The sequence below is a fragment of the Eriocheir sinensis genome, unplaced genomic scaffold (assembly GCF_024679095.1).
Source record: "Eriocheir sinensis breed Jianghai 21 unplaced genomic scaffold, ASM2467909v1 Scaffold1008, whole genome shotgun sequence".
NCBI lineage: Eukaryota > Metazoa > Arthropoda > Malacostraca > Decapoda > Varunidae > Eriocheir > Eriocheir sinensis.
The window spans coordinates 40,293-52,500 of record NW_026110306.1 but is presented as its reverse complement, the minus strand read 5'-3'; the positions used below and the strand labels follow the sequence as shown (position 1 = coordinate 52,500).

General features: G+C 44.6%; 1 protein-coding gene across 5 annotated transcripts; it reads left to right on the top strand.

The window, feature by feature from the left end:
* The first annotated feature begins 5,445 nt into the window (after positions 1-5,445).
* On the top strand, positions 5,446-11,374 carry LOC126988927 (uncharacterized). Of its 5 annotated transcripts, none has more exons than XM_050847356.1 (2): positions 5,446-5,598; positions 9,552-11,374. In XM_050847356.1, exon 2 carries the CDS (start codon positions 9,604-9,606, stop codon positions 10,579-10,581), a length of 978 nt encoding a protein of 325 aa, XP_050703313.1. In that variant the 5' UTR covers positions 5,446-5,598; positions 9,552-9,603; the 3' UTR covers positions 10,582-11,374. The 5 variants fall into 5 exon arrangements, with proteins under 5 accessions (XP_050703313.1, XP_050703312.1, XP_050703314.1 ...); XM_050847355.1 differs by lacking the exon at positions 5,446-5,598 and adding an exon at positions 5,931-6,052; XM_050847357.1 differs by lacking the exon at positions 5,446-5,598 and adding an exon at positions 6,022-6,041.
* The last annotated feature ends 834 nt before the right edge of the window (positions 11,375-12,208 follow it).

Below are 12,208 nucleotides of genomic sequence, written 5' to 3'. Positions count from 1 at the left end.
GAATGCAAAATAAAAAGCAGACAGTTAAGGGAAGAAGGAAAACAGAGGGAGGAGGAGAAGGAGGAAGAAGAGAAGCAAGAGGAGGAAGAAGAGGAAGGGGAAGGGGAAGGAGGAGGAGGAGGCAGGGGAAGAGGAGGAGGAGGAGGAGGAGGAGGAGGCAGGGAAAAGGGAAGGGGAGGAGGGGAAGGAGGAGGAGGAAGAGCAAGGTTATGTCATTTAAGTGAAGGTGTATTTTTTCGAGTCGTTTTTTCCCTCGTCCGCAGGTCTTTGATGAGTCTTTTTTCCCCCGGCCAAGAAACAGGGCTGAAGAGGCGGCTAATTAGTTTACCTGACGATGCCGCGGGACGGAAAACTCAGGTGGGCGTTTTTGAGCAATGATATGAGTCAGGTGAGGGAGTGGGGTGATTGGCCGGGGCGGGAGGGCGGGAAAGGGGTGGGTAGGGGTGGAAGGGAACGGGAAAAGGGGTGGAAGAGAAAGGGAAACAGTATGGTAAGTTAGAGTGGAAGAGGGTGGGTGGAGGGGAGGGTAGAAGAGGGATAGAAGAAGGGAAAGGGTGGAAGAGGAAAGGAAACAGTAGGGTAAGTTCGAGTGGAAGAGGGTGGGTGGAAGGTAGGGTAGAAGAGGGATAGAGGAAGGGAAAGGGTGGAAGAGAGTGGGTGTAGGTGACAGGTGATGGTGGAAGAGGAAGGGAATGGAGGTCGGTAAGAGTGGAAGAGAGCATGAAAAGAGGACAGGTAGAAGGGCAGGTGAGGGTGGAAAAGGGCGGGTGTATAGGTGGATGAGGGTGATGGTGGAAGAGAAGGGGACAGGATGGGGTAACAACAATATCTACCCACAATAACTTTCCCAAACATGTCTTGCCACCCCTGCACCAGAGCGTAAATGAACTACTTATATATACACAACCATACTTAATTACTTGTACATCGCTCCTCACACACATTACCCTTAGAACTTCATCCACTTCATCCTATATACCCATACATAATTATTACTTCCCCTACATCCCCCCCTCTCCCCCCCCCCCCTCACACCACACGGGTCAAGATCTTCAGCCATTTCATATTACACATCAATAGCATAATTATTTCTTCCCTCACAACGCCTCTACTTCACCACCTCGAATACATCCATACCTCTACCTCTACTAATAAAATAACATAGTGATATTTTTCTCTCCCTCCTTTCCCTGTCTCCACTATGCAGTTATCAATCAATCAGTTACTCGTTCCTTTAATCCTCCTTCCCGTCCTCCTCCTCCTCTTCCTCCTTATGCACAATCATGTTCACTTTACGCTCTGAATATACCTGTTGCTTTCTATAACTACCTGCGCACTGATATATTTCTTCCCGCATACGACACCTCTGCACACACGAAACTTCATTTTATACGTCTACATACACTTCATACTCCCCATACACAGAAGCTTAGAAATATGGAACACTTGCCCACTTATATGTCTACCGCGGAGCTTATCAGTCAATATTGGATGGAAAAATGTTGTGTCTATTTGGCTACGAAGATTATGGTGTCCCTTCCTTCCGCCCCTCTTCCCGTTGCCAAATCATGTTCCCTTCGTGTGGCTACCTCTGAACGCGGCCTGGTACTCTCTTACTTCCTGTGCCCATGTTTATCGTATAGGGTGTGTTGTTACATGTTAAATTCTTCCCCTATTATTTACTTCTGAGGTTTGTTATTCCTTCGCTTCCTGTGTTGTTATTCTCGTGTGTTATGGTGTAATCTGAGTAGGCTGAGGGCTGGTACTTTCTATTGTTTATCATGTGTTTACGTTTATGCTCGGAGGTTGTGATGTTATATTCAAAATTCTTCTTCTTTATCTGTATCTTAGAGGTCTATACTACTCCATTGCCTCTTATGTTCTTATTCTTGTGGGTTAGGCAGTAATATAAGTCTGGTACTCCATAGATTATTGTGATTATATTATTGTGGGCCTTGTTGTTATCTGCAAAATTATTCCTCTATCTCCATCGCTTCCTGTCTCTTTATCCTTGTGGGTTTTGCTGTAATCTGAGCGCATTTCACCGTACCAGTTCCCTCTTGTCACCATTTACTACTAGGGCGTCTTGCGAAACCCTCTGAAGTGTGTTAGCCCCGACTCACGTGATAGATATGTTCAATCGATGCCAAGTACCTCCTGTTGAACGTCATTTGGAAAAGAAACAACTACTTTCTTGTACAATTGTTTACTTCACAATATTATGAAAAAGAAATCCTGTAACGAGACATTACACAGCACAGCTCTTTCGTATAAACATCACTTGCTATGGAATTACTATCTTTCACACGTGCAATTTTATTTTTTATCGTGTGTAACTGCAATATTCATACATTACAATAAAACTACATGATAATATTATCCGCACTTGTGGCGTTCATCCTGGCAACACTTGTATCACCTGTAGAGGATTGTTTTAGTTATTTTGGTTCGTCAGACATTGCACCACATAATACCAGGAATCAGGTCTTTTTTTCATGTTGACAACGCTTGAATCACTTACAAGGCGGGAGAGGATCTAGAAAGACATAGCCATTGCATTATTTAAGCCACCTATGTCCGTCAAGCAATGCGCAACACAATTATATACTTACCATGAATCAGTTCTTTACTTCATGTTGCTAACTCTTAAATTACTGGTCAAGAAGAAAATCAAGAAAACATGGCCATTGCATTTTGGATATTAAAGTCACTGTGGTCTGTCAACAACACAATTATACACCATGAATCATTTCTTTACCTGCTTCATTAACAGCTACAGCAACACTCCTTGAGACGCTCGGCAAACAGTGAACCAGCGAGTAGATTTCAGCACCGAGGAGGCCGCGGCTGAGGTCTTCATTTGCCTCGACTCATATTGGACGCTTAGCAGTGATTTTTGTAAAGGTTCTGCGGGAAAGAGTGTCTGCCAATATCCAGAGTAATACGGCACCAGATTAATACGTAATAACTGCTTCCCTTCGCCTTACTGCCGCCGCCTCCCTGCAGAGTACGTTGTGGGTAAGTCCCTCTGTGTTACCATGATCACACACACACACACACACACACACACACGCGTAGATGTATACACACACACACGAAGATACATATACCCGCAAGGCTTCTTCCACACACACACACACACACACACACACAGCCACTTCCTCCACACAGCGCCACCTCCTCCACACACACCTCCCTCCGCCCACCACCTCTCCGTGTTGACCCAAGAACTCATCCGCCTTAGCCCGGTCTAATAAAATCTGCGCGAGAGCAATAATGGGCGAGGGAGAGTGCTTTACTCTTATTATGTCGGCCCCCCTCCCCCAGGCCCCGCCCAGGACTTTATTAAGGATTATTTTGCCTTCATGTGGCGTGGGAAATGAGCCTAAGCGAGATATATATTTGGGAAAACTACCCGATGAGCTCCCGCCATGTTTGCTGTGGTGAAGGGGAAGGAAGGAAGGGAGGGAGGAAGCAGCGTCTCTCTCTCTCTCTCTCTCTCTCTCTCTCTCTCTCTCTCTCTCTCTCTCTCTCTCTCTCTCATCGTCACTTCTGTTCTTTCGTCCTTTTCACTCCTTTTCCTCCCTCTTTCCTTCCCTTTATCATTCCCCGCTTCTCTCATCCCTACCTTCTTCCCTCCCTTCTTCCTCCTCCTCCTCCTCCATCTCCGACACACGCATAAGCACACATATACACGCAGCCCTAGATGAGATATTGGCCTAGGGTTAGTGCACAAAGGTTTAATATCAATCGCCTCTCGGTCCGGAGTCAGAGGGGGAGAAAGATGGGGAGAGGGTCGCCGGTCTTCATTAGTCACCGCTCAAAGGGCTCGTTGGAGTTCGTTTTCTTTAACTTGGCTTGTTTTGGTTGCCATTATGCTGTTGTTGAGTGCGTGTCAACTCGGTTATGAAGACGGTGGAGATATTCAAAGGTAATGCAGGTAGAGAATAAGGTTTGAAGTATTCCCTTAAAATTTAGTAGTACTCGATCGGTTATAATCTTGTTTGATCGTTTTATTTGGATCGTTTAATTTATTTATTGATTGATTGATTGTTTTTAAATACTTAAACATGATACAAGCAGAGAGCGAGGTGTATTTTATTGTTTCTTAATATAATAGCACTCGATTATAGTTTTGTTTAATCAGTTATCAGGATAGTTTCATTTCTTGACTGATTGCCTGATTGTTTTTAAATACTCAGACATGATACAAATAGAGAGAGAGGTGTATAATTTTGTTTCTAAATGTAGAAGTATTGATTGATTGATTGGTGGTTAACTGTTGCCAAAGTACACGACAAAAGGGAAGGGAGGAACGTGTCATCCCGACCCTCAGACCCCGACGCCCCAGAGTGTGATTTGCAGCAGTACAAGAATCATGTGTACAGTAAACATATCACTATGCAGAGGAATTAAGAAATGATGAGATTCGCAATATGATAATAGAAAACAGGTAAACTAAACAAGAAAGTGCATGAAACTAATAAAGTAAATAAGTAACTTCCTAAATTGGTAAATAGTTGGCTAATGGAAGGGAAACATGCCGACTCGACCCCAAAATATAAAACAGAAACAGGTGTATATTTTTTTTTTATATATATAAATGAAGTAGTGATGAATAATAATCTTGTTTGGTCGTTTATCAGCATCGTTTCATAGTTTGACTGACTGTTTGTTTTTAACGTTTCAGGAGAAAAATCAAGAAGGAAAGTCTTTGCTCTCCTAATCCCTAAAACACTAAATAAGTGGTATAAAACAGAGGAAGGTGTTACATAATAGAAAAACACGGATATGACACACGCTTCGTACTGGTTCGAGCCAGGAAAGAACAACCAACGCCAGATGCATCGAGACTCTCAAAACGGCCGTCCCTTCCGCTGACATTTTAATTACCACTCCGTCAACCTCTTGACGAGTTAGTGATAGAACAAGTATTTATGTTGTGTAGAGTTTATACAAATACTGGAGAAGGTGGTTATTGAAAGTATCAACCCAGGAATACAATGTTATGTTCGATGGCTCAGTAATCGAACAGTTATTTACGCTGTGTAAAATATATACAAATAATGGAGAAGGCAATTATTGAAAGTATCAGCATCGGAATTTTATGTTAGTTTCGATGTATATCGGTAATCGAACAAGTATTTATGGTGTGTAGCGTTTATACAAGTACTGGAGAATGCATTTGTTAAAAGTATCAGCATAGGAAAACAATTATGTCATTTTCTTTATTTTTTACGTACGTTACTTTGTCAGCCCTGTGACTCGGGCCACTAAACAAAGGATGTAGCTATGAACGCTCCTTGCTCCGGATATCAAACATGAGTCAAAGGCACGTACTAACGCCTCTATTTTCCTAGACTTTTTCTAGGAGATGTTAACTTTTGCCTCCCTCGGTCTGGTACGTAGTCATCCATTAGTGAAGAATCGGCGACCCAGTGAGACTGTGAAAGATTGGGACCAGTGCCTTGAAGAACCCCACCCGAAACAACACAAGATATGTAGCCCAAACCTAAAGGGTCCAAAGGATACCTAATAGCCACTGTATGGACAAAATTTGGACTGGTCTTTCTGGTTGAGGGCGTATCATTGGTAAAGGTAAGTGTTTGCACCTTATTGGGGTAAAAGGGAGTGAACTACAGGAAGGAGAATGGATTGAGGATAGAATATAAGAGGTGGAGGAAGTTTTGATGAAATGGCTGGACTTTATAAGTGGTCAGGTGAGATGAGGTGAGATAAAGTGAAGTTGCATTATCAGGAGGTTAATATATATAAGCTTACGTGCTGTCAGGCTTGGCACTAACACACACACACACACACACACACACACACACACAAACAAACAAACAGGTATATCTATCTTATCACTGTAGCATCCGTGTCTTAGAAAATTCCCACCACGTATCGTAGAGGTGTCAAACAAACCCTTGACGTAAGCCTTCCTCGACGTCACTTCACAACAGGTCCTGGTCTTGGCTCTGCGCTCCACGTCTATCCTCCCGACTTGCGTTAACCTGCACAGGAGGAAATAACTGCAGTGGGTCCGTATAAGGCAGGTAGTATAATGAACATGTGGGGCTGCGAGGGTAAAAGCGTTTGTGACCTTGGGAACTCATTGTGACAACACGCCGAACGATGCCACACGCCACCACTGACCAACACACAAACACACACACACACACACACACGAGGACAACATAGGACAGTGAAGGCTCAGTATTCTTGACATCATCCTGTCGCCCGATTTACAACAGCTCTCCTCCTCCGCCCGAGTTCAGAGAGTGGTGTGGTGAGTGGTGACGGTTGCGGTGGTGGTGGTGGTATCATAATCGCCAGAGAGTCCCAGTGTGGATAACAGTGTCCGAGCTTCTGGTTGTGTGGACGAGGTATTGCAAGGAGGAATCGAGGTATGGGTCCACTGAAATGTTGTATAGTGGGTGTGGGTGTGGGTGTAGATGTGACAGAGAGAGTGAACGGCCTATATAGCTAAACATTCTATAAATCTGCTTCATGTTCTGATCTTTAATCATAAACAAGAGCAGACTTGAGTTGGTTTTGATTAAATTTAATTACTGTTTCTGCTGACTTAAAAGGGATAACGTTATAGAGGAAGTCTTGGAAAGTTTTTATATTATATTTTTTTACAAGGAGAGCAGGAGGGCTTTTTTTGTTTTGTTTGTTATTTGTCCATAGTTTTATTTTTTTTATCGCGGTGACTCATTCATTCTCGCGTAAAACGTACAAACTTTACGCAACACGCAACGTGCCTCAATAATTGTATAGACATACCTCGCCAGTAAAAAAAAAAAAAAAAAATGAAAGGAAGAAATGTAGTATATGCCCAAGAGAGTCGATTGAGTCACTTAGGACACTTTATCTTCATTGCTATTGTTGTTCATTGATTCTATGAAGTGGAGGGAAGGTAAGGGGAGGAAGGGAAGGGTAGGGAATTAAGGGAAGGGTAGAGTATAGGGATGGGAAGGGAAGGGAATTAAAGGTAGGGAAGAGAAGGGAAGGTAAATAAAGGGAATGGTAGGGTAGGGAATTAAGGGAAGGGTAGAGTATAAGGATGGGAAGGGAAGGGAATTAAAGGTAGGGAAGAGAAGGGAAGGTAAATAAAGGGAATGGTAGGGTAGGGAATTAAGGGAAGGGTAGAGTATAGGGATGGGAAGGGAAGGGAATTAAAGGTAGGGAAGAGAAGGGAAGGTAAATAAAGGGAATGGTAGGGTAGGGAATTAAGGGAAGGGTAGAGTATAGGGATGGGAAGGGAAAGGAATTAAAGGTAGGGAAGATAAGGGAAGGTAAAGGAAAGGGAATGGTAGGGAAGGGAAGAGAAGGGTAGGAAAGGGAAGGGAAGGGGAAGGAAGGGAAGGGGTTCGTTTCGTGTAAGCCTTCCTGTAGAGACGGATGGCTCCTGTGTGACGCCACCGCTCAGACATAACGTGACTCGACCACTGCATCCGCTCATGAAAGCTAAATAAGTAGAGAAACAAAAATAACAACGGTAATAATGGTAACAACAACAACAACAACAACAATAACAACAACAACAACAGCAACGATGATGATAATATTAAATAAATAAAAAGCCCAACAGGAAAAGAAAGAAAAAAAGTACAGAAAAATAAATGTTTTCATGGATGTCACCTTGAGAGGAAGTTGGGCGATGCGTGTTTGGCTGCTGCAGAGGACGAGAGGAGGAGGAGGAGGAGGAGGATTAAGAGGAGGATGTGAAAAGTGAGGCTCAGAAAGAGGAAGGTAAAAAATGAAAAAAAAACAGAAAATACGAATCATGCAGATATGTTGAATACGTTTGCATGTGGGATGAAAAGGAATAAGAGAAGGAAAGAGGAGAAGGAGGAGGAGATGGAGGAGGATATTTAAGGCGTAAGGATATATTGTGGAGATATGCCTAGAGGAGGAGGAGGAGAGGTGAGTGGAGGAAGATATGACATTAAAGTGTAAACGTAAGGCTGAGGGGGGTTACATGTATGAAAAATGAGGATAAGAAGATGATGATGATGATGATGATGAGGAGGAGGAGGAGGAGGATAAGATGATGAGTAAAGATTTCGTTGCATGACTGTGAGATAGTGAAGTGCTAGGCTGCAGAGAGTGATAAGAGAAGGAGAAGACGGACACATATTACAAAGAAAACGAGTACTTGGAGGAGGAGGCGTGGGAGGAGAAGAAGGAGGGGAGAAGAGGGGATGGGGAGGGGTACTCAAAGGGACATTGGCCTGAAAAGAAGGAAAAGAAAAAAGAAAGGACACGGACGTTGAGTATATGCATGGTTTACAAGTATACGCTAATTGGGCAAGGCACGGACGTCATCGCATATCTAAAGAAGAGAGAGAGAGAGAGAGAGAGAGAGAGAGAGAGAGAGAGAGAGAGAGAGAGAGAGAGAAAGTAAAATACACATCTTAATCAATTTCGAGGCTGAATGTTTGTGAAGATCAATTTGTCTTAACGAAATAAACAAACAGCTTTCGTAAGAGGGAGGAGCGTTTGTCTGTGTTTGTTGATGTTGGTGATGGCAGCCTCTTGTTAGACTTCATTGTCCTCGGAGCAAAAAACTACTCTCTCTCTCTCTCTCTCTCTCTCTCTCTCTCTCTCTCTCTCATCACCTGCGGATGGTAGAGTTCAGGTGATATCGTTATGCCTGCCCGTAGCTCCGTGCGCCAGGAGATAACATGGTGTGATGACTATTGCTTATCACGCCCTTATCACGGGGAGACGGGGGGAGGGGGAGGGAAGGTACGAGGACGAAGGAGGAGGAGGAGGAGGTGATGGTGGTGGTGGAGGATATCCGATGTAGAGAAGAAGGAAAAGGAAGTAAAAGAAGAGAGACAGTGGTGAAGTAGAAAGGGTGAAGGAGGGGTGGATGGCGACACGAGAACGAAGGGAAGGATCGAGGAGGAGGAGGAGGAGGGGGAAGAGAACAGGGGTAGAAAAGGAGGAAAGAAAGATTAAAAGAAGACAGACAGTGGTGAAAAGGAAAGGTGAAGGAGAGAAAGGGGCCGAGACACTAGGACGAAGAGAGGAACAAGAGGAAGAGGAGGAGGAGATGGAAGAGAATCGGAGTAGAGGATGAGGAAAATAAAGGAGGATAAATGAGGAGACAGACAGACAGACTTCTTCTATGCCAACCATGGACGCCCGAGGAGTTTGAAGTTAATAATTGTCCTGACTCAATACAACAGTTTCAAAATTAACGTCGATTGGGACGCTTCAAGTCAACAGAGGATAAACTTGACTCGGCACGTGTCGCTAACAATGAAGTTTATATGACCGACGCTCACGAACTTACGCGGAGGACTGCCATTTATTAGGCTTTCCTGGGGGGCCGCCCCTCGCCTACCTGCTGAAGAGACGGGCTAACACGATTGACAGCATAAGCAGGGTGCCTGTAACTTACGTGCGCTCCTTTAGTTTTGAGAATCTCCCCTTCGCTAATGTAGATTCTTTGTGTGTTGCAGGATTTATATTGTTCATCTTTTGTTTTATCTTCGTTGGTAGTTTTTGAAGTCAGTCTGACATCTCTTTTGCAGGTCCGAGAAAACGCTTCAGACCACAGCCTTCTTTCTGAGGTCATCGGCGGGGATGCGGCAACTCCCTCAAGAGAGTCCGCCCTTCGTGGATGGCGAGGGCTTCCCGCAGGGCACTGAGGTGGGGTTGGCTGATAGGCGGGACCAGGAGAGCGGGGAACTGCTGTGCACCAAAGTCATGTGTGTAAGGAAGCGGCCAGAGTTCCGTGTGTCGCCCAGAATCCAGTCTTATCTGTCTTCCAAGGAGTTGTACCGGAGCCACGGAGATGGGCGGCAGTTCAGCGGCTTCAGGATACCACAGTTCCACAGCGACAGGATGCGGGTTTGCCGCCCCGGCAGACCCAAAAACCTGGTGGGTCCACAACTCCAGACGTGCGTGTACCTGGAGGGAGGAATGCCAGTCCACTACACCAGGAGGCCCCTAGACCCTCACGGACCGTCCTTGGGAGTGGTGAGAAGGCATGACGGCTCAGTGAGGGAGGCCTTTCGAGTGCCCAAAGACAGCCTACCCAAAGCCACCGATGAGCAGCCCTTCAGGAACCCAAACACCCTCTACGTCAACATCTGGGAGGAGTTCATCTTCGGCAAGTCTGTGATCCCCAAGAGTAAGACAAGCAGAGCACACGTGAGGGAAGTTGAGGAGGAAGGATGCTTCAAGTTCATTCATAGAATCCTCAGTTCATTTTTACCAAAGTTCGCCGTCGATTTGTTGACCTACATTGTCTACTTCTTTTTGTTTTTCGTCTCATGCGTCGGGTACAACATGTTCTGTGATCTGGGCTGCTACATCCTGTTCGCCCAGCACCTCAAGATCCACGAGAGGGCGGACGAGGAGAAGCTGGAAGTGGTGTTCACCGGCAGCCTCTTCCAGGGGCCCCTGTACGCCATGACGAGGAACTGGTGTGAGCACTGCAACCAGCGGGAGCGAGCGAAGGTCATGTGGAAGCTGATGAGGAAGATGAAGACTGATATCCTGCCTCCCTCCAACCCGCCTGACGCTCCTCTGACGGGCGCCGTGCAGGCCCCCTCCTGAGGACCACTGCAGACGTGTGTACACAGCGAAGAACTAGATGCTTAAAGTCAGTGTAACATGTGTCGTGTTTCCTCAGGACTCGCATTTTTTATGTTAAATATATTATTATCATTATTGGCGCTATCGTTGTCGCTCTCTTCATTATAGGCCGCATTATTTCATAAAGGGCTTGGTGTGATCACACTCTGGCAGGAGATCTATACAGTGTTGCAGTGCTGCCCACCCATGGGAAGCTCTCTGGAGTCTATGTAAATTGCAGAATCAACAAGATATCAAGGTATAAGAAGATTATACTAGTGTGTCGGGACCCCAGGTGCGAAACGAGATCCGGATGCACACCAACCTCCCTTGAGATGTCAGTGAAAGTTGTGTGCTTGCTATGTGAGCCGAGGCTTATCTCGGTAATCAGAGGTTTGGCGTTTGTGGCTCGTACTGTAACTGTTATAGTAACTCACTGTGCTGCTGCAGGGAATACTGTGCGGGTCACTGTGTCCTCAAAGTGAATGGAATAGCTTAGACGCATTCCGCATCCATGTACATGAAAGAGTTCAGTGATAAGACTACTAGTAGTTGTCCCATTGAAGTTGATACAGTGTGAGGAGAGAGAGAGAGAGAGAGAGAGAGAGAGAGAGAGAGAGAGAGAGAGAGAGAGAGAGAGAGATTTACATAGATATTTAGACCACAGACTCTACGGTCCAGACTAGGTGGTCTGTCCAGAGAGAGAGAGAGAGAGAGAGAGAGAGACCTTGTTACTTCTTGTTACAGATGTATTTAATAAATTATTTTTTTCTTATCCTTGTGTCTATTTACATAATCACACATCTTTATAGCTTATAATGTTATATTGATTAAATAGTAGTAGTGGTAGTAGTAGTAGTAGTTATGTATAGAATAGTAGTTATAGCAGTTCTATCCACCCTTTCCCAATATATGACATGGGACAAACGAATGCGACACGGAAAAATTGATGAATGAGAGAAAAGGCATATTTTGAAAATTTACTTGAATATGCATGACAGCTGTTACAGGAAAAGTTAAAATTACAAACAGGTTAGGTGAAAAATACAGAGGGTGACGCAAGGGGGCTCCTTTGCATCATCACCTGTAATTTTCACCTTCCTCAGTGTTACCTGTTACGGAGTCCACCCCGATACCACGAAAGGAGGCGTAGAACAAGAACACAGAAGTAAAAAAAAATAACAGGAAAAAAGTAAAGAAAACTCAACAGAGCAGGAAATAAAAAAGAACAAGGACAACTTTTTTGGGAGCCGTTGTAAAGGCTCGCCCCACGACGACCACCACAATTTTACGAGAAATACCTCCTCGCAGAAATAAGTCGCTCTGCTATCCACTACGCATGCGCACTGGGGAATACACAGTCGGAAAACCTATCAATTTACCTGGTTCTGTCCTACTTTTGTCCACTTGTGATCTTTGTAATGGCTGATATTGTCGTCAGGAAAATAACACACCAGACTAACACACCAAACCAGCAGGAACTGAGTGAACATTAACGTGCGGGTAATTCTGTCTAAAAATCTGCCCTACTCGTTTGTTATAAAGCCTTTTCTTAATTAAAAGTGTTGCTCTGGTGTTTATGCCGTACATTAGATCCGTAACTGAAGTA

What these genes read in the sequence shown, in the direction of transcription:
- LOC126988927 (XM_050847356.1), top strand. Translation starts at nt 9,604, where the DNA reads ATGCGGCAACTCCCTCAAGAGAGTCCGCCCTTCGTGGATGGCGAGGGC.